The 23,782-nt window shown below is 34.5% G+C and overlaps 1 protein-coding gene across 2 annotated transcripts; it reads right to left on the reverse strand.

Moving 5' to 3' along the window:
• Positions 1-6,910: 6,910 nt before the first annotated feature.
• Positions 6,911-21,151, reverse strand: LOC106462494. Of its 2 annotated transcripts, none has more exons than XM_022389769.1 (2): positions 21,022-21,151; positions 6,911-8,974 (listed from the first exon to the last, which is right to left on the reverse strand). In XM_022389769.1, exon 2 carries the CDS (start codon positions 8,531-8,533, stop codon positions 7,601-7,603), a length of 933 nt encoding a protein of 310 aa, XP_022245477.1. In that variant the 5' UTR covers positions 8,534-8,974; positions 21,022-21,151; the 3' UTR covers positions 6,911-7,600. The 2 variants fall into 2 exon arrangements, with proteins under 2 accessions (XP_022245477.1, XP_013777874.2); XM_013922420.2 differs by lacking the exon at positions 21,022-21,151 and adding an exon at positions 19,826-19,912.
• Between the last annotated feature and the right edge of the window lie 2,631 nt (positions 21,152-23,782).

Raw genomic sequence — 23,782 nt, forward strand, 5'->3', positions numbered from 1 at the left:
AACAAACAGTGGTACCAAAACTTTACTGCCCTTTGTAGTGTATTAGGCGCTCTGAGTAAAGCCATCACCTCAACAATTAATGCTAAATTTTGTTAAGCCTGATAGAGTTAGGCTTGAAGCAAGGGAAAAGCTATGGTTCTGCCTTGCTATTAAGGCCATTTATTGCCAAACATGATTACCGTCTCTAATTTTGGTTGGTCATTCGTATCTTAACAATAGACCTGCTATAGAAGTTAATCAAGGAGAATGACCTATAGTACAGATGAATTGCATTTTTTGGTACAACCATTCAATGCTAGCTACTCAGAACTCATTAACATGAGTATATATTGAAGTGGAAGATACAATGCCTCCAAATATACGAGCGTTATTTTTTATGTATTACAAACACAGTTTAATGTGTTGCCAGCATCTGCTACATTAATGGAATTGACATATAAGACACACTATTATTTGTCCAAAAATCAAGCTGCACGTACACAAACAATCTTTCATCTAAATTCAAGGTTTGTTTCAAATATGTTTTGCAACCATGTACATAACAGTTACAGGTATGACCAGTAAAGGATACTAGATATAAAGCTGATATTACATCAGCCACACTACATTTATTAGCACAAGAATTGTTGGCAAAACATCTGATATCAGTGGTCAAAGATTGTGTAGGCAACCTCGATTTAAGACACGAACATAAATTCAATAGAATAGTGGGTGTTAATATTTGCTGACTTGCTTGTAGGACCAGATGAACAGATAGGTACAACAACAGTATGCTTCTGAAAATTTAAAAAATGGTGTTCAAGCAGTTCAAGAAAGCAGGTTTGAAAATAAGCCAATAAAGTGTACATATATGGGATTTTTCATCCATATTATTGGCAAAGACAGAGTATATCCTGATCCTGCAAAGATCTTACATGTGACTGAAATAAAAATCTACAGATTTCGATGCTTTACACTCTGCTATCAATGTTTTGTGGCTAACTTCTCCAAATTGTCAACACCCTTGTCTGCTCTGACTAAAGCTGATTGTATGGCTTTGTTGTAGGTCCGGTATTGGCATATCCCAAGCAAGGTTTCTATTCATCCTAAATACAGGTGAATAGTGGAATTGAAGACTAATTGTCACATGTGCAAAATAGTATGAAAAGAGTAATCATATATGCAAGTTGTACTCAGAGGATTTATGAACACAGATACCATGGACACTGAAAGAACTGCTTGCATTTATGCTACTTATCAAACATTACTGCTACTACTTGTGTGGTAGAAGATTTGCTGTTAGAGTGGATCATACATCACTGAAGTACTTATAAAGCTCAACAACTAGGAAAGTAGCTCACATCGGATTACAACATTGCAGGAGCACCTCTTTGTTGTACAAAATTACAAGAGTGTAACTCTGTTGTATAACAGTGTCCAGGCAGCAGCATGGTAACAAAGATGGATTGTCTACCCGTTAATGTTCAGCTTCTCGAAATTATGCAGCCATAAAAATCGTTACAGTAACAGTAACCAATGTTCAGATAGCCACTGTAAAGTTATAACCAACAGGTAAACTTTACCGTAATTAGTAATGGCCTGCACATATCAGTTATCATAATCAATCTCTGAGATAGGACTTGAAATTTTCAAAATTATTCTTAGCAATGAAGAAAGTAGAACTCTTTGTTTGAGTTTTCCTCTAAGCAGCACACAGTGTTCACACAATCTCTCATTATCTAAATAACAAAATAGCCTGAATATCCACTTTTTCGTTGGCTGTAATGTAAGAAAAGTATGGTGCACCCCTGTTTATGTCTCATGTAAATTCCCAAATATATTCTGTTTTAGAGGCCTTTGGACCACTAGTTCCATCATAGGTTGAGCTTCAAGTCTACGAGGCTATGACTAGGATTCAATAAATCACTTTACAAAGAGCATTACCAGTGCTGGATATGGGCTCTTCGGTTGCTACTACTGAAACTCCTAATTTGTCATATATGGAAGCCATCAACTATTGAAATTAATCACCACTTGTATGGTTTACCAATAGCACAATTTTAAGCTCTAGGAAACTCGACGTGGATTATGAACCGAACTTCAACAGTCAGTTGTTTGTGGAGCTGCGTAGAGATTTAGGTGTAGTAAAGAAGCAAATTTCACAGTATCATCCTCAACCTGATGACTTGGTTAAAGAGATTGTATATAACTATCAAGTATATGCTTGTAAAATTTGTGAAATCTGTCTAAACTAACTGTGATGAGAACCTTCCATATATCATGGTGGTGTATTGAGCAACAGAGAAAAGTCAACTGGCTGTTCACTAAACATACTAATGTCTTAACAAGTCCTTGAATTCATTTGGATGCCCAAGAGGTCCACTAACCTATCTTCACTATTTTCAGTCTCTCGTTAAATAAATATACGACCTGAAGGTATGGTACAAGGCCTTTTATACGAATTCATTCATTTACAGGGTTTCCATAGTAAATTATTAAGGAAAACTTGGTTATCATGGGGAAAACATGTAATGTGATCTGGAGGCATTCAATATAATTTCCGTAATCCAAAATATAATTTGAATGATCCACTCGTTTTGTGCAGACAGCATGCTTGCTAGGATTTGGTGACAAACATAAAGATGATTCCTTCAGATGCTGCACACCATGAATTTCACCCATACACAAGAAATTAGATATGAACAAACTTCTCTTCCACACACAAAAGTGGTGTTAACCCATTCTTCTAATGTGAACGACAAATTTGATTAATGCTTGTACCTGTAATCAAAAAAGGGTTTATATGACAGATTACTTCTGAGTCACCATGTGTTTGAAATATTAAGTTGATGAATATATATATGTACAAAGAACGCAGTTTTCGGGCATTGAATAAACAACTATTTAACTATAGTAATGAACCATACAAAGGTGAAACAGTTGTAATAACTTATTTAACAAAATTATAAAAATGAGCTGAAACCTGAATACTTTAATGTAGAACGGGATTTTCTAGTGGTTTGAATCTAAATCATCGCGAGTAATCTGGTTTTATGTTGCTTTAAGTAAAGCTGCTGATATAGCTTCTGTAACAAAGAAAAATAACATAATGAACTCTATTGTTTTTCAGAGTTAGGACTGAATGTTTCCAATTCGTTGAAATACAAATATTAGTAAATTGATAGCTTTTATGAACTTGTTATGTCAGATTAAAGGGAGAAAAATGTGTATTCCTAATGACTTTTTTAATGCTGTAGTGATAAGTTACATTTTTCATATATTTAAAAATTCACGAGTTAACAAATTGTTAATAATATTTCCAGTATATCTGTGTAAGTGACAGTTCCAATATGTTTGGTAAGTATGGCTTGAAGCACATGTGCACTGAGTCCTACTAAGCCTCTTACATAGGAAAAAAATACTGTCTCTACCCCACTCTACTACACCCATGCAATGCGTTGCAAATTAGGTGATGCTCACTTGTATGTGAGCCTGTATACATAATGGTTCGTAGAAGTAGCTGTCACTAAATGATACCTGTCAGAGTCTGGCAAGTAGGAAAGGTAGTCTTTTCTTATGAAGTCTGACTTGACAAGTACTAAGGAGACATTTATTTAGACACAAGGTATGTACGAGTACCACTGCAGGAAAATGACAGCTGTTATATATTATTGTTTAATATCATATTCTAAAATGTTTCTTTTGACACTTAACCTCATGTTTCTGACTGAAATTCTTAGTAACTGGAAGCCAAGTTTAAACCTAGCTTTCGCAATAAAAAGCCGTATATCATGCCTTCTAGTCATCTACTTCTTGAACACAAGGCTGAAAATGACCTAAAAAGTCTAGAAATGTGTATGAGCTGAGTGAAGATAAGTTATAGGGCTTCTTAGATATCCCAAAATATCTGATAATATACCACCAATGCCCACACATGGTAATGGACATAGCACTCTTAAAAACAAATGCACCATCATAGCCAACCAACACTGTCACCCTCATTCTAAAGAAGCAAAGAGATCATAAGTAGTTATCAAGAAGCAAAAGGTATTAGACCCAATTCCTGCAGTGGAATCGATGCCTTCAGAAGCAGAAGCAACGAAGACTATGACACTCTTTGAAGCTCTTGTGATCACTAGCAAACAATAGTTCTTGTGCCTTATGTTATGTTTTGTGATGCCACAAAAATTTCGTGACAAGGATCAATTCTTCTAGCACTCCAGTCAAAACCATAAGATCATGAAGGGCAAAGAGAAAACTTGGAGGTTGAAGAGATTTGTGACATTAAAAGGGGATGAAATGTGGGGCATTCAACACTTCCAGTCAACCAGTTGATCCACCGCAATACCAGTTACTGTTCCAAATTCAATACAAATATTGATGAATTTCATGAATACCATTCAACTAATATTAAATTGTGAGGTTTGGGTAGCTATGTATACAGAGGCCTGTGCCCTAGTCCACTTGGAAGAGAATCACAGATCCAATTACCATTATGACTAATGAAGCACATGTGCTAAAGGAACTCTAAAGAAAATGGAACAGATATTCCAGCAGGCCAAAACACTTCTGAAGGCGGTGGGTTATAAGTCCTCAGAAGCCATCAAAGGGTTGCTCTTCTTCATGTATGTATAATATATAGATATTTTTTATGTTTCTGACTAAATAAAAGTCAGATTGACACAACAACTTTAATCCTACCTTTTACTATAAAATACCTTATATTAGGCTTTCTGGTCACCTGATTATCTAATTGAAACTGAAAGTGACCTAGAAGCAAGGAGACTATTACGATCTCAGTGAAGACAAATTAGCAGACTTCCGGGTATTTCAAAATCTTTGACAATACCTACACAGAAAGATTTTCTGATCTTGTGTAAAAATTGACAAGTACATGAAAGGGTTTAAGTAAAATTTGGCATGCTATTCCATCGCTATTGTAGTCATGTGACTCACTGATTTGCATATTCAAAATCATTTTAATTTAATATACTCAACCCTTTGCGCATATAACAGTTTTTAATTGTTGTAATTATAACCATATATTGTCGTTATTTGGCGTTCGTACGTAGTGTTATGCCACCAAAAATTGATTGCTTTTGGTAATGACATTTACCAACCTTTTACAATGTGAAATATTCATAAACTCAGATCAAAAAGATGTGTTTATATATATCAATGATTCAGAATTTTCAAGATAGCGATATATCTTGTACATAATGGCATTGTAACACAAAGGAATATAATGAACTTGGAGTACCACAAGCATACAGAAAGAGACACGTAACAAGTCATACTCCAGCTGTGGTGAGCAAGGTGTGGCATCGTGTAATACGTAGTTTCGTATAGTCCGGACACCGGGTGAGCATGTTTTGATGTGACGAGGATTCGAACCCGCGACCTACAGACTGCGAGTCGAGTGCCCTAACCACCTGGCCATGGCGGGCCTTGTGATAGGTGAGAACCCCCGAACCCAAAAACCGTCCACGTATCCATAATCAAGAAGAAGTTCAATCTGGTAAACCAACACAAGCCATGTGTGCATAAAGTGTTTCCACGATATCCTTTTAACTGTCTCATATCTCCAGTAGCTAGAAGATAAAATGGACATTCATGCTATTCGATACGAAGACATATAAATCAATTGTGCGTTCCTAACATTACCATATGGACGAAACACCAAAATAAACTCTATTATATTTCTTATATGATATTTAAACCGACATTTTAGTATTTGACATGTTTAGCAGATAACGTGCTAGCTCATTGTTATTAGTTTCTAAGCTGATATCATACACTGACAAGGTTTACAATTACCAGTGATATTGTATATACCCCGACTTTCACCATCAGTTTAAATTAACTGTTATTTTTACAACTAATAAATAAACCTCTTTTTAGGAATTGAAATTCTTAACCTGGACAATATCTTATGCGACACACTGGCTAAAATACCAGGCCAAAGAAACCTAGAGTTCAGATATAGCCATCTCTTATTCTGAACTACTCATCAGAGAGAGGGAAACACTCGCCATCACAATAGCTTTAAACTGACTATTGGAATTGGGTGTTACTGTTATAAAGCACCAACATCTAAAAGTGTACAGCGTGTTTAGCAGCATCACGGCTCGAATCCTAGACCTTTTGATCAGGTACCTCATCACGCTAACCAGTGGGCCATGGCCTAACTTATTATTAACGTCATTGTAATATATTTAAATATAATTGTAATTTAAGACTTATAATGCAAGTTCACAAGTTAATAGATAAAACACTTTTAACTATCAACTATGACAAGTTGTTTTAAACGTAGTTCGAAACCTTTCCTTTTCTGCATGTCGGAGTCCTGTCAAACATTTGGCTAATTAAATTTAAACTAAAAAAAAACTGACGAAAACATTAGAAGCAACTTTTAAGCTCAGCTTATACTTTACTTCTAATGACATGATTTACTGCTTATTCAACTCTTGTTAATACTCTATTTACTATTGTTTGTTCTTCTTCCCCTCTTTTATGAAATATTCTATTTAATCTCATTAGTTCACAAAATCATGTTAATAATGTAATTACGTAAATTCTGCGAGGTAATGCACCCCCCTACATTAAAAAAAAACAAACTCTCATATAGTGGTATAAGACAGAAACAGTATTTATAAAGTATGTTGGCGTTACGAATTTGGAGATTAGGGTTTTATTAAGAACTTTTCGATTGAAGCATGCTTTAGATTTGCCGGAAAATTTATCTCCTATTGTGATCATTTCCTGCTTTAAGAACCACCACTCACAATAACAATGTTGTTATAATTACAATTAGTTTTATTACCCATAAACTACAGTAAATAATAGGTTTCATTTTATTTGTTTTACTGGTTCTGGTGATCTGTACAATATATATATTTTAATACACAATTAAAATGTTCCCGATCTTTTTCACATCATTTAATCTTTTCCAACAACAGAAAGGCACCTTAAAAAAAAAACAATAATAACACAATTACAACAAGGGAACAAATTTCAAAATTATTTTGCTAGTGATTTACGTTTTGATTCTGGTAATTCTGTTGTTACAAGTTGCTGGGGAGGAAAAGCCACTTTGTTGTCTTTTGGTTTGTAATAGATTCATATAATGCTAAGATCTATAAGGGGAGTTATTATCTGCACATTCAATGTTCTACAGTAATTAGAAACTAAAGCTTTATTTGAATTCAAGTAGTTCGCTATTTGATCTTCTCTAGGTTGCAAGTTAAGAGTTAAGTTTTATTGATAATCACTATGTTGGAGCTTCTACGGACTTAAGTACTTATAACGCTATATTTAATTAAAAGAACTGCATATTCACAAAAGTAACGTGATGTCACATACTCTGTGCTACATCCGTCCGTGTGCTTTCAAGTTATCGATCTATTTTCGTTAAAAGAAACATGGTAAGTACATAAAAATAATACTTTCTCTCTCTCTCTAGTAAAACTGTTTGTGTATGCATTATATACAATAACATCATTAACAGTTTTGATCTACTTTTTCTCCACATCAATGAAAAATTAACCGTTTCATATATTAACAAAAATATTTGATTGAAGTCACTGGCGTGATTAATTAACTCCCGAAAATTTAGTCTGTCCTATAGGAAAGATTCATCACTTAGTTGCATGCTGTCACCTTCCGAGTCCAAAGTAAAATCCAAGCTTTCATTCGTTAAACCACGTAGGGAGTGTCCGATCTCTGCAAGCTCTACTGAGGCAAGAGAACCTGCTTCAGAAGAACCGTCGGGCGAAAGTTCGTCGTTGCCCGTCTTGCGGAGAACTTCTGCTAGAGCAGAGATATAGTTAATAGCCAGCCGTAACGTAGTAATTTTAGTTAGTTTTGAGTTTTCGGTTTTATTTTCGACAGGAAAGGCAGGTACGACGTTACGCAACTTTTCAAAGGCCTCGTTAATTTCTTTCATTCTAGATCGTTCGCGCTCATTGGCAGTTTTCCTGCGGTATTTACTCAGTGGAGGAGGTTTCTGTTTCGGAACACGCTTCTTTTTCGTCTGTCGTCTAATCTCCGTTTCAATACGATTTCGAATCGACCTTGGTCGGAGGTTATATTCCAAACTTGGTAATTCGACACTTGCATAGCTGGAACTGTCACCAGAAACCACGCCACCTGACGACGAGCAATATTTTATATTTTCAACCTCACTTTCATTGTTTTTAGTCGGATGACATTTCATTGTAGTTGGTGCACGTCTGTCGTCGGTTGTATCTTTTATTGGTGAAGAGCTGAATGCAATAACGTTGTTTCCTGTTGTGCTTACAGCATCTATGTGATTCTCAACTATAGATGGAGCTGTTGCAGATGGAAACTGGTGATCTTGGACAGGTATCATTGAAACAGTATCCGCGAGAGGGTCTCCCTTGACTATTGTTGTCTGGAAAGAACTGCTTCTTCGATCTTGTTCGTGTTGATCCTGTTCAGTGAAGGATCGCTGGGTAAACTCTTCCGTAGACGGGCATAGTCCCAAGAAAGAATCAATGGATTCGAAGTCAAAATCTATCATATGAAGAGCCATATTTTGTTAACAATACTTGAGCTACCAAGAAATGAAACTAAAAGAAACAGAATATTGCATTTGTATACTACTCAGAACAAATTACTGTCTGAAAACCACTGTGTTGAATTTCTAGCTACTCTAATGAGGGCAGTCAAAATGTTTACAATTTATTTTTGAACGAGTTACTGGTTTACTGGCCCTCTAGAAATCGCTCACCTAAAAGTGAAATAATCTCTTTACAAACTACTTGCACAACATAGTTTCCGACAGTAACAAAGAAGAGTGTGATACAGTCTCTTCTCAACTTGATGGACCTCCGGGCAGCAGATGGTGAAGGAGGTTAGTAACGCAGCAAACTACTTTTTTTCTTACTGAAGAATTCGGCGAGGATTGCTTGCCTGAAGCTGAAGTAACTTCCCTCCTATAGATATGTGATCTCCACTATACCAGGGCGTATCTCTGTTGGAGAATAATTCAAAGTGTTATCAATATACCGTTGTTGACGAGTGTTTTCAGTGCATCATTTTTACTCAACATATTCATGAAATAAATGATAACCAAAGAGTGGTTAAATGTAAATTCTGAGAGGGTCCCTAATTGGTACTATAGACTTGACTAAGACTGATTATCTAGACAGGAAAATGTGTCCCACTTGTGTAATCGTTCTACGATCATTGAACAAAGACCTACAGTTCCTGATATTTTCTAATTAACAATCTCAAGAAGAATTAAATTATATTCACCGATAGAAATAAACAATTCTAAAGCTTTAATGGTAAAAAAAGGCTAATTTTATGGTAATTAAGAAATCACACAACAAATATTAACACAAAGGTAAATAATATTTCGGAAACATTGAACCAACTGATAAAAAATATTACATAAAACAGATGACAATGGTTATCATACTTGTATGTAATGCAGCAATAAATTATGCATTAAACACTCACGTGTAGCTCAACTTGTTTCCTTGTTATTACGATCAAATAATGAAAATCAAACCGATCGACTCCCTATTCCAATTTTACATTTCCTGATAATGCTTCCAAACTCATTGTTATAACCAAAACGTGAATGACTAAAATGAAACTGAATGGTTAAAATATATAGCTCTAATAAAAAGAAACACCTCACTAAATCTGTTGAACTTTCTAGCATTTACATATTTCACCATAAACTCTATTAAAACGTATACAAAATTAATAAATAAGCTGAGTTAACTTACAGAAGCAAATCACACAGAACATTTGAAATCCCCATTATTTAATAGAACTCCATATGAATTATTTTAATCAGTATGCTTTTTTTTTTAAAGCCCCAGTGTCTTAGCGGTAAGTCTAAAGGCTTATAATGCTAAAATGTCGGGTTTGGATACCCATGGTGGACAGAGCACTGACAGCCCATTGCGTAGCTTTGCGCTTAACAACAAACAATATTTTTAGCCGCGGCATAGCGGCTCATAGAACGGTTTTGAGTTTGTTTGTTTGTTTTTTATCAAGTACAAACTTTTAGCTCATAGCTTCGTCATTTCTTGACGGATTTGAGATCTAATTACAGTTTTGGACTAAAGAGATCAAACCCTTTCTATTGATATATTTGACCACGCCCAAGGTATCATAGATTAATTTACTCTAATCCTACCTAAAAGAATTTCGGTACTTTTCCATTATACACCCGCAAATGTTAATAATTTTCCCTTATACTACCGCAATTTTAATACGTTTTTACAATATATAAATATATATATATACATGCATTTTATTCATACAATAAATGTCCATAATAAATCTCTAAAAATATATTAATAAGCATTGTATTCATATAGTAAAAATTTACCATTTGCGGGGGTATAACGGAAAAGTACCACAATTTGAAGTGCCGCGGCTATTGAGAATTCCCTCTTGTTTTAAAAATCCAACACTCTTATATATTTTACTTTCGTAGATAGGTAGATCAAACTAATGTATGGAGTATAACTTTCCCCAAAAGTGAACCAAATTTTACATATTTGGTATTGAATACAGTACACAGAAAAATGTTCTTGTTATAGTAAATGAATGTCGATGGTTAAACAAGAAGTGTAAATGCAGAAGCGACTCCTCGTGGGTCTGTCTAACATTACAAGCTATTTCAAGAATAATTATCTTACATTAAAATCGCGAATAAAAGTTGTGTATTTTCAATTCACTTTAAAAATAAATAAATTCATTTGCAAGTTTTATTTTGGGCGCATAGAAATGTGCATAATTTTAGTTTTAACAAGGAAAAAGTGCAAAACATCATTTTATATGTCACTGATTTAAAGCTATCCTTTCATTGTTTTATTCAAAATTTACACTGTATTCATTTTCACAACCGTGCATAAAATAAAATTTATCTTCGCGAATCTCTTGAGTAATAATAGTTTTCGCAGCGAATCCCTTTTAAGCAGTAATAAATTTTGTAAAATGTAATAACTTTTGAACGTGTTGGATTTATTGAAAACAAAACATTTCTGTAACACATAGTATGCAACACGTTCACAATGAAATCTGAATCTATAAAACGCAAACAGTTCCTATTTCCTTCCGTAAACATTTTAATAAATTAGAAGGTAATTAAAAACTGGCAAGAACTGAAGAATCAGGAAAGTGAAAAAAGACGCCAATCCCAAATTGTTCTCGCAAATTCCTCAAAATTATCTCGCGAACCCCCAGAGGTTCACGAGCCACAGGTTGGGAAACGCTGGATTAAATAAAAGAGACACTGTCTACCCTAACCTAAGTACAACCACATATCGATATCATACATTCATCTTCCTAATACTTCATACTAGTTTCAGCCATACAGACTTCTACTACTTCACCAGCTATTAGCGTTAAATACACCTAACCTAAGTACAACCACATATCGATATCATACATTCATCTTCCTAATACTTCATACGAGTTTCAGCCATACAGACTTCTACTACTTCACCAACTATTAGCGTTAAATAAACCTAACCTAAGTACAACCACATATCGATATCATACATTCATCTTCCTAATACTTCATACTAGTTTCAGCCATACAGACTTCTACTACTTCACCAGCTATTAGCGTTAAATAAACCTAACCTAAGTACAACCACATATCGATATCATACATTCATCTTCCTAATACTTCATACGAGTTTCAGCCATACAGACTTCTACTACTTCACCAACTATTAGCGTTAAATAAACATTGCAGTAGTAAATTTTTTATGCTGCTTATATTTAAATTACTTTTCGTTAGAACTTTTGACTGTTACAGTCCAGTTCGGGTGATCAGTTTTGGTGTTGAACAAAAGGTCTCCTCCGCCGTAACTTAAGACACACAAAATATTTATCTAAAATGATTAATTTAAAATAACTATGGCTTGAAATCTGTAGTGGGCACATTAAAACGAATGTGTTATAAAACATCCACAACCCAACGTGATTTATATCTCGGATATTTATTTAGACGTATTGCAGCTGGTTTCCAATGCTTTGCCAGCTTTCAGCGTTCCAACACAGTAACAAGTAAAATCCAACTAACAATACTCAAATAACCTTCCTCTTTCAATTAAAGTCGAGCACAGTCTAGTGGTTAGCCTGACCGGACTGTAAATCCGAAGGTCCATTTTTCGCATCCAGTTGCCTCAAAAATAAGGTCCACACTTTGGGATTGTGGGTGCGCTATAAGATCCTACCTTTTGATCAAATAAGAGTAGCCCAAGAGTTAGCGGTGGGTGCTGTTCAGTAGCTGACTACCCTCTTGTCTATCCGTTAAAAATTAGGAACGACTATATGTAGATAGCCCTTGTGCGACTTTGCTCAAAACCTCTAATCAAACAAACAGCCACTTTTGTTTGTTGTTTGTTTGCAGTTAAACATAAAACTACACAATGGGCTATCTGTCTGCCAACTGCGGGTATCGAAACCCGGTTTCTAGCGTTCTAAATCCGTAGACATACCGTTGTGCCACTGGGGGGGGGGACAAAATACACTCAGTCGCAATGCTTAAATATTTACCTAAAAAACAATACTGATCAAATGTTTAATTTATTTTAGCGACTATACGATAGTCTTTTCTTTTTCTACATACCAAAATGCTTTTCCTGGTCTATTCCAAGATGGATAAGCTTCTGGTTTCATAAAATTGGTTAATAACTGTCATCTGTCCTCAATTATCACAGTATCTCCAACGCTTACTCTTTTGCACTTTTCTAAAAAATGAGATTAGGTTGTTAAATATACCTATTTTATTTCACTTTTAGGTTTATTAATGACTTTCTAAACTATTGGTTCGGAACTGTAAAATAGATCATAGCCTAACGTTTCTGCGGGCGAGAAAGAGTTCCGGGATAAATTTAATAAAGATCTAATGTCTGGTCATTATTATTACCACTACAGTGTTGATCTCGAATAATGCTACTGTTCACTTGTTCTCGTTCGTTATGGCCATTTCTCTATTACTGTATTTATATCTTGGAGACATCAATTACCAATCTCTAAAGGGGGTTGACTTGTTGGAGACCAGACTTAACTCTGCCTCCTGGCGGTGAATTCTATTGAACGTAATAGAATAATGTAAAGTGGATGACTGTCTTAAGAGTGCGTGTCTCTCTTGTAATGTTATAAAAAGTTAGAGCTCTACCTAACGTTTCTGTTCTTCCTAGTCAGATTGTGTGTGTAGCCTGGTTATTGAGGAGTAAAGTGCTAGGCCTAAGGTGCGGGGTGTTATTACTTACAAAACAACTTGTAAATGATCTTCGATACTTCGGTGCCAACATCACGCACACCACAAACATTTATTAAGAACAAATATAGGTTATAGCTCAGGCGGCGGCTTAGATTTATGTCAAATCAACTTTTTATGGATTTCAGCGCTGCCAATCAGTTTTAACGAGCACCCTATATCCCTCCAGGGGGACCGAAGTTGATAACAGTGAGCTAGTGATTTTTTATTTTCTTTTGTAATTTGATTTCCTGCATCAGTGAAACTAGTCATTAAAATAAAAATATTTCAGTATTACCACATTTTCTAGAGTAGACACGTTAAAATGGTATTTCATAGAAGCTGAATAGTTTTCTATAACAAATAAGTCAGACCTAAAAATATTCGTAGGCCTAATGTCATGGCGATTAATAATATATTATACAAAGTATGTCTACTCGTGGCAGTAGCTCTGGGTTATTGCATAATCTTTTTTTTTTCTTTAACTTACGTCTCACTTTGCACGGCTGTCACATAATATTTAATTATTTTAGATGATAATTTTCAATATAACATGATATAATCATTAAAAAGTGTTACCTTTATCAAAGAATACAACATTAATACGTAACACATAGCTTAACGGTATATTACTATAATAAAAAAACACCTATTTAACAGATAATAAAGATTACAAATAGACTTCTTTGTTTTGCTGACGAAATTACTAATTAACTTTCACAACAAAAGTATTTCACGAGTTAAAGAACGTGCACGAGAACAACCATAGCAGGTAAAAGTCTTCTCTAACACTAAACATAATGAAATTACCTTCACTATATGGATTTCTAAAATAATACATACTTTTAAAGACAGCCAAGATAAGAAGTAACCAGTAGGCAAATGCTAACACCGATAAAAAAGTACGTTCAAAACAAATATTATCTTAAAAAAACTAAATGAGGGAGGTTTGTTTGTTTGTTTGTTTGTAATTAAGCACAAAGCTACACAATGGGCTATCTGTGCTCTGCCCACCACGGGTATCGAAACCCGAATTCTAGCGTTGTGTCACTGGGGGGCCGATGAGAGAGGAGGTACGTAGTTTTTTGTTGCTTTCCTATAATTTCTTTCAAACGTGCATATTCTTAAAAATGCTTAGAATTAGATAAGAGTAAATAGGTGTTCGTAGTTTTATTCGACCTAACAAAGTTACGTTGTAAGTAATTCGAATAAAAATACTAACATCAGGGAAAAAAAAGGCTTCTCAAAGCTTCATTTATGCGACTTTTAAGAGAGTTGTTTTGACTTAGAAATAATTACCTCGATTTTATAAATGTAACACTTGAATTATTTAAGCGCTTCGTACATCATACGGGCTTGGCATGGCCTGGTGGTTAGGGCGCTCGACTTGCAATCTTCAGGTCACCGAACATGCTCGCTCTTTCAGCCGTTATAATGTGACGGTCAATTCAATTTTTCGTTTATAAAAAAAGAGTAGCCCAACAGTTGGCGGTAGGTGGGGTTCACTAGCTGCCTTCACTCTAGTCTCTCACTTCTAAATTAGAGATGGTTAGCCTGATAGCTCTGGAATAACTCGGTGCGAAATTCAACAAACAAACAAGTAATTTATCATGTTTCAGTTTTACTGAGTTAGCAACTGCAATAATTATGTCACCTTGCTTTGAAAAACTTATAGAACTATAGCATTTTTATATGTATATTTGTTCTCTCACTCTCAGCCGTAGCATGAAGAGTGTACGGTTTACCTTGGTGGACACCTCATGGATGCATTTCCATCAATGTTTGAGCCCAAGACCAGTGCACTCTTTTCACATTTGTATGAATTTTAAATCAACATTGTCAATAGCAAGTTGATGTTTGGTACGTTTTATTATAAATCTTTACTAACGAAGACCGAAAGCCGAGACGCTAAGCGAAAAGTTTAATATTTCAATATGTAGCCAACGTACTTTATCAATTCAATAATATATATATATATATATATAGTGTGAATTTTAATGCTTCATTAATGCCAGAAATGAATTTCAATGCTGTTACAGATATTCCTAACTAAATCATTTAGTACTGATATTTTTTTGGAATTTGGTCAGTTCAACCTGAACGGCACAGTATGTGAAACATGGGCCAAATTAGAGACTCCTAGGGTTCAAGCATAGTCAACCTTAATTTAGACTTATTGTTTGTTTTTGAATTTCACGAGGGCTAGAAGGAAGGCTACTCTTTTACCAACGAATAGTGGGATTGACCGTCACATTATAACGCCCCCACGGCTGAAAGGGCCAGCATGTTTGGCGGGACGGGGATTCGAACCCGCGACCCTCAGATTACGAGTCGAGCGCTCTAACCACCTGGCCATGCCAAACCGTTAGACTTACTAATCAGAAGGAGGCAAGAAGTTCACAACGCCTGCCGAGTAACTGGAATGACTGCCACATTTATAACATCTCCATATATGAAAGTTTGAAGCATGTTCAGCGGCAAAATGCGATTCCAGCCTTAGATCTATCAATTCGCAGTCCGACAAGTTAACCACTAGGCCACGCCCAGCCCAGTAATACTGGTGATACACTAATGTAGCAATATAAAATAGCTACAGTCCTTCTTAATTCATTTATGTGAAAGTGAACAATATCTTTAATAAGTATCTACCAGCTTCTAGTTAATTTTCAAAGAAAACCATTTCCGTACGAAAAAAAAAATCCTACGAAATTAAATTGATTATTTGTAAATTTAATTGTTTTTCTTTTTTGTTCGTTTGTTTTTGTTTAAACATATAACTGCGCCATGGAGTGATTGCTCTGTATTTGCCATCACACGGACCGAACCCCAAATTTTAATAACATAAGCCCCAGGCTCACCGCTGAGCTACCGAGGAACTGTTAATTTGAAATGTCAAGGTAAACCAAAATATAGATTAATACCCACTTGTTTGTAATAGTACACTGTTAATAATTTAAATAATATCAAAACACCCTCCAGTATTTCAAAGTACGGTAACTTGTCTTTAACCATTCTTTTCCCTTCTTTATTTTATTTTTTAAAAACTTTGGACCGCTAGCAATAGATAAATCAACGTGGCGCTCCTATTAGGATTAAAATGAAAAATTGTATGGTCACAAATCTTCAAAAAAAAAACATGTATATAATTGTATTCAAGTAACGAAAGGTTCATAACTCGGGCATGTAATTTCAAATTTAACTTTGTCGGTGCTTATGTTATTCTTTATTATTATTATCAATTCAGTTCAATTAACTTTAATTTATTTTTTTTAAATCTCTTGTGTTACTTACTACACGTGATAGTTATGCAAATTTCCCGTTGTTGATCAGTAAGAAATAATTTTTACGAAATTACAGTTCGACGTTCGTTGTTGTTGTAAAATTGAGAATATATTACTGATTATCCATACCTTTATTTGAAAGCACGTGAACGACAAAAACCAACATAAAATAAGTAACATATCATAAAAATAAATCTACTTTTTGTTTCCCATAATTATCAACTTTTGTTCGGTAATCAAACAGTGATTTGGAATAATTCTATTTTTTTGTGAATGATACAAAGTAGCTCATATTTCAACTTTTCTTTGTGCTTAAATACAAACAAACAAAAATCAACTTTTCCGTTTTGTTGCCTTTGTTATTTTAAAAAGAGAAAATAATAGCAAAGGTAATGTCAATGATTTATTTGCGCAAATCCACCATTTTTGCCCCCCAGTGGCACAACGGCATATCTGCAGACTTACAACGCTAGAATTCGGGTTTCGATACCCGTGGTGGGCAAAGCGCAGATAGCCCATTGTGTAGCTTTGTGCTTAATTACTAAAAAACAAACAAAACTACCATTTTTATTCTTTGGATGGACAGTGTTTAAGCCAAATAGTAAATGAACGGGGGGGGGGGATAAACTTTAAAGGCGCTAACAAAAACAAAGTCAATTTGTATTGAAGTTTGCTTGCTGTGAATAATCATACAAGTGAAAAAAACCAAACACGCCTTGTAAAATTGGCATGATATTCCCATCGTAACACTCGCTCGAAGCTTTATTAGTTCACACGGCATACATGCGAGTCACTAGACCGATCAACACTTAAGCTATTTCGAACTTGGGAAACAGATATATGACTTTTAGCGTTTTGTATTGTTTACAATATGAAAGGCTGGTTGCTATGGAAATACGAAAATGTTAAAGTGTTGAAATTAGGACAACTACAATTTTGTTTTTGTTTATAATCACCTATATTATAACCTGGACAATGAGGGGGCAGTACATAAACACCAATATCTTCCGTAAATAATACCCTCATATAAACGGCTCAAAAGGTTGTTCAAAGTGGTGTGTCAGAGTAGTATGACGAACGTCACGATTTGATCTGCTAAATAATACCATTGGATCACTTTTTTTACTACAAGAGAAACATGCATATAATTATAAATGACGTGTATCAGCTAAACTAGGACTCGTATAATGTTAACGATCTTATTAAGTGTTTAATTTTTTCATATGCATTATAGATAATATACCGAAACAGAGATCACCCAAACCGTAGGTAAAGGTGCGAACAATACTTAGTTATTAACTCACTTCTGTCACAGCAAACAGTACCTATGAAAATGTTTCCATCAGTGGAAGGATGTGTAATTTATACATTCTCCAATGACACACACGTTTACACGCAATTGATACTTCTTTGAGTTCGTGTCTTTGTTAATAGAATAAGAGGTCATCTCATTTCTTAAACGATAAAATATGCTTATTTAATTTCTACGTAACTTCAAAAGGGGTGGAATCTTATCACTGTGCGTGAGAAGAGGGTTCGGGCTAGCTACGCGTCAGGAATAGAGAAAGCAGTGTCTAAGCCAGAGATGTCTTTTTGTGTTATTAAAGGATACTCGTAAAGACTAAAGATGCTAGATACTTTTTACAGTACTAACCAGATGCACATATTAAAAGATATTCTTCTATCAAATCTGTTGCAAGATGCTTTTTTTTTCTCCTATTCGACACCACACAGTACATATTCACTACATTGGTCATATAATTTCTGTAATCCTAAACCTTACCTTCCATATATATATATATATATATGGAAATCACCCAATGATTGTTTTTTAATCAACAATTATAGAATATAGTTCTATTTGTAAACGCAATGAGACGAAGAAAAAAATCGTGATCAACGCCTCCTATAATCATTTATGTCCGGCCTTAAAACAGATACTATATAAAATTGTTAATGAACAACATTTAATAGTAATTTCTCATTACGCTACATAAATACGAGTAATTTTTCTAACTTTTCAAGCATAAGGTGAATAATACGAGTAATTCTTAACTCTTCAGGCATAAAGTGAGTAATACGAGTAATACTCTAGCTTTTTAAAGATAAAGGAATAATAGAAGTAATTATTCTAACTTTTCAAGCATAAAATGAGCAATACGAGTAATTCTTAAGCCTTTTAAACATAGTAGTAATACGAGTAATTCTAACTTTTCAAGCATAAAATGAGTAATACGAGTAATTTTTAAGCCTTTTAAACGTAAAGGAGTAATACGCGTAATTCTTCTTACTTTTATGGGTAAAGTGAAAAATACGAATAATTCTTAATCTTTTTAAACATAAAGGAGTAATACAGTTATTTTTAAACAAGTAAGATAAACAAATGTTTTTTTTTCAAACATCTTAGACATGACGAAAAGTATTCTAAAGTTGTTCATACACTTTCAGAATAGACAGCTATATGCCTCTTTTTTTACAAAACTTTTAAACATAGAATTGGAAAGTTGACTTTTTTAAATCTATATTGCAAGGCCTACCACTAAGAATCGTCAAATGAAACCTTTTAAATAAAATGGAGAGTTCTAAAAATCAACTTTCATGGGTTAGAAACACAAGTTTTATGGTAAATATATAACCCTGAAAGTATTTGAAAATAAAGCATTTTGCTTAATACACATTCCTATATAAACACGCATCATATAGCTCCGTATATATTTCTTATTCAAGAAAACTATATCATTATAATGGTATATTAATGAGAAATGTGTCGCTTCAAAAGTTTCACTTTTCCCAAGTCTATATAATAGAAAATATATATTATAATAAGACAGATTTTTTAAGCGCAAAAATGCACAATGGGCTGTCTGCATTGTGTCCACTGCAACGATTGAACCCCAAATTTTAGCGTTATAAGACCCCAATCTTACACTGAGACACTTGGTATAAAAAAATTGAGGGCGTATAATAAAATAATTGGTACTTTGGAAAGAAACATTGTAAATATCAGTACTACCAAGAACACTGGTTAAAATCCACGAAACACTAAAAAACGAGATAAAATGTTAATTTGAAATTATTGAAATCAGAAACGCAAGACTGCTAATTAAAACATCAGAATAAATATCACATCAAATATTTGAAGTAAAATACATCTTTCAAGATACTTCAACAAAATTGATGTACTTTACAGTTTTTGATGTCTGGGATTTCCAAATAAAATATCAAAAAAGGAGGTTTTTGTATATCACCTCTATAGAATTAATAGCATACGTAACAGATTCCAATTCTTAGTTTTTGTACTCACCTTTCTTAAGAAAGTCGGTCTAGAAAGAACCTATATGGCAAAAAAATCACTCAGCGATTTTAACGGACTGCTCATCCAGTGTCTCTGTGTTGCGTCTGGCTAACCAGCGTCACCATTTACTCCAGAAACAAGATACCAAAATCTTTAAAACCTGTCTGCAGCTTAGGGTGCCCTCTTCCAAACACCAACCAATCATTATCTGGATATTATCAACGTCATCATGCTGTATGACGTCTACTTGTCAGCTGACGATATTTTCACCTACTTTCCAAACACGCTCATTAATTGTATCTGTTTGTCTTCCAAGTGATTTTAGCTTAAAAATGGCAGAACTGACCAGTAGGCGATATAAACAACATCACTAATGTTCTGACCGATATGAGTGTCCGTTATATGTTAGTGTGTGTAAGAACGCGCAGACCCCGTGCACAAAGAAAAAGTATATTATTCTTTTTGGCATAACAACTGCAAGAATCAATCAACTCTTGTTCAAAGACAAAAAGGATTTGCTTTTCCTGTTGTGTGATTATTTAAAAACTCTGCCTTAACAAGTATATTAACATTTATGCAACACACGTGATGTGTGTGTTTTCAGTTACTGAACTTAAATTTATCTCACTAAAATATTACAGTTCGAAAGACTTTACTCAATAGGTTTAATATCATCACTGGTGTTCATATTTCTTAACAAATATACTAACGCATAAAACAAAACTTGTGAAAGCTATCAGTAAGTGGGGTATTTTACGAGTTGCTTTAGATTACACATCACAACTGTTGACTAAACTCAAGGAATCATTATGATTGTCGAGATAACTCCTTCAGCGTGTTTTATTATAATCCAGAGAGCCGGTTATTTTAACCCAAGATTTTGAAATATGCCAAAATTAATTCAGTCCTAGGTTTCGAAGTTTGCGCAGACTCTTTAAAGTTGATAGATTTACGTCTTCATTTTACGTCCGTCGGAATGGCATTCTTTAAGAAGTTCAATTGTTGGCAAACTATATGTACTGTGCTTAATAGTAATTATATATATATATATATATTAAACACGTACAGATGTATGGTATAAATATAATAATACATTTAAATTCAGCAAGAAATTCATCTGATGAATTAAAAAGCCATAGAAACTGATTACCTACTTGAAAAAAAACAACAGCACAAAAAACATATACACTATAAGCTATATTTACCATTTATGGCCTCTTCGTCTGGAACCTTTCGATGACTAACTACTGAAAAACGAGAAACTTCATCCAGGCAGTCACCTAATAGGTGTGCCTCGTGAACTGACCACAAACTCGCAGTGCTGGATATCACTCTGGTGAGAAAACGCCCTGTATGAAAGGACAGAATGTCTGAAAAAAATTAGCGATTCGTGGGAGGTATCGGAGAATTCAGGTTTATTCTAGTCTCCCCTATATATGAGTTTGCATGTATGAAGTCACCTGCTTCACCTGGCCTCCAGGGCTAACCTTTAACCTCAACGCGGATCAGTGGTTAAGTTGCCGCACAATTTGTATATACACTTGCTTGCGCTCGTGCTCTCTCTTCTTTCGTCCTGAGTGTTCTGATTGCTGGCCTGCTATACCTGCCCATTTGTAGGGCTGGGATGAGCTAGTCTGATGCCATAGGGCGGATCAGAAAAAGCGACCCACGCCATCATTACTTTCATGTTCTTCCTCACACCCGCCAAATCTCTTGAATCCCCTGCTTAGCCCTCTATTTTTTAAGACTGTGACCTCTGAAACAAGATCATGAAATGAAAGAGAGCGTTTATATTTTCCCTCTAATATTAATTATATTGCCTCTACGTGCAAGTATACTATATGCCTTTAAATTATATGATAACTGGTTGGCATTGTTAGTTTTCTTAAAGCGCAATTTACCATAAGGCCAATTATAACAAATACCAATAGGTGGCCTCTTGGATATATTACCCGACAACTAGCCGAAAATATTCCGTAAATCAAAAAAATGTCAGGTAATATTTTAAGAGACCACCTAGTGACACAAAGTGGCAAATATAGTGTTTTTACCTTCAAAAATAACATTTTGTACTTGCAATAATTCAATTTGTATATATTTGTCATAAGTGAATGTGTGGTCACAGGAGTTATGCCTAAACACGTTCTGACCCAGAACTAAGTCCATATGACAGTTCTCTTATATAAAACGATGGTCTTTACACTTTTTTTTCTATTTTAGAGATAAAACCACCTTTGTTTTCTTAACACTAAGAGCTAGAAATTAGGTTTAAATCAGTCTGAAGTTTATAAACGTAACAGTAACTGCCCATATAAAAAAAGTATTGTGTATTTTACGTTTTGTTTATTGTTTTAGTGCAAACTTATACTGTGGTATATCCACTGCGAGGAATCGAACCCCAACATATAGCGTTATAAGTTCGAAGATTTACCGTAAACAGACAGTTCATAACAGACGTATACACCTGTTTAAGTTGTATTTATAGGAAATTATGTGAGATTTGATTCATCTCGTGAGTGTTTCTTGTAACTAATACTAAACTTTAAAACCGGTAAGTCGAACAACTCTTCTTCAGATCATTATTTGTGGTATGAACATTTTATTAATTCACTTTTTTTAAACTAATAGAAAACTCTTCTGCTTAACAAACTATACAAGTTGCGCATGTAGACGAAACTATGGTTCACATGAAATACATCTCATCTTTGGGTTATTTTTATCTTCTGCAAGAAACGAATAAAATAAAAACACGTCAAAATTTACATTTTTTACACTGTTTCTAAAGATTACACCCTATATGAATATACAGAAGTTTAATAAAAGAGGTAATTCAGTGCGTGAATGTGACATTCCCAAACTCTCTGCTTTAAAAATCACATGGTGTACGACCTTCGAACTTAAGTGTGTGATTAACTTTCAACACCAAGCACAAGTCCATCTAGTGAATAGGTCATACACTTATTGTAATATGGGTGGTTATAATTAATACTTGATATAAGCTGTCTGTCAACAGTTGGAACTTGTAATACGTTTACAAAAAGTTTGTTCGTTTGTTATTAAGCACAAAACTACACAATGGGTTGTCTGTGATGTGCTCACCACGAGTATCGAAACCCAGCTTTAAGGGTTATAAGAGTTTCGCTAACAGCTTAAACGAATCACGACATTTGAGTACCTCTGTAGCTTTAACAAACACAAACAGCCGACTCTTCTACTGCCCTATTCATTAGCAACCCGGTGGTGGTTTATATACATACATGCTAATTCCACACCGGCCTGGTGGTTAGGACAACTCAACTCGCAATTTGCGGGTTCGAATCCCGTCACCAAACATATTGGCCCTTTCAACAGTGGGAGCGTTATAATGTGACAGTTAACCTCACTGTCCGTTGGTAAAAAGTAGCCCAAAAGTTGGCGGTGGGTAGTGTTGACTAGCTGCCTTCACTCTAGTCTATCACTTCTAAATTAGGGACAGCTAACGCAGATAGCCCTCAAGTAGCTGTACGCGAAATTCAACAAACAAAATTTCATACATCATACATTTCTGTAACAGGTGTATAATTCTTTCAATTAAAATTATTAAAGTGTCATATTTATATAAAAAACAACAACAAAGAAAGCTGCTTATGGTCTCTAACTTTTTCTTAAGTCTTGTCGAAATCATTTTGTGTTACTGCCAGTTTTAATACCAAACCTGTTTTTGTTTTCTCTTTGATGTTGGACCATTTCCTAAACATTAACATGTATCTGATATACGTGAGTTTCAATTTAAGGATATTAAAAGGCGATTATTTTCTTTACGAATTATTAACCCAACTTTAATATGCTCCAAAATAATATCGATTTACTAATTATTAACCCAACTTTAATATGCTCCAAGATAATATCGATTTACTAATTATTAACCCAACTTTAATATGCTCCAAGATAATATCGATTTTGCTCAACAAACGACAAGAATAATGA

Source organism: Limulus polyphemus, unplaced genomic scaffold (assembly GCF_000517525.1).
Source record: "Limulus polyphemus unplaced genomic scaffold, Limulus_polyphemus-2.1.2 Scaffold1182, whole genome shotgun sequence".
NCBI lineage: Eukaryota > Metazoa > Arthropoda > Merostomata > Xiphosura > Limulidae > Limulus > Limulus polyphemus.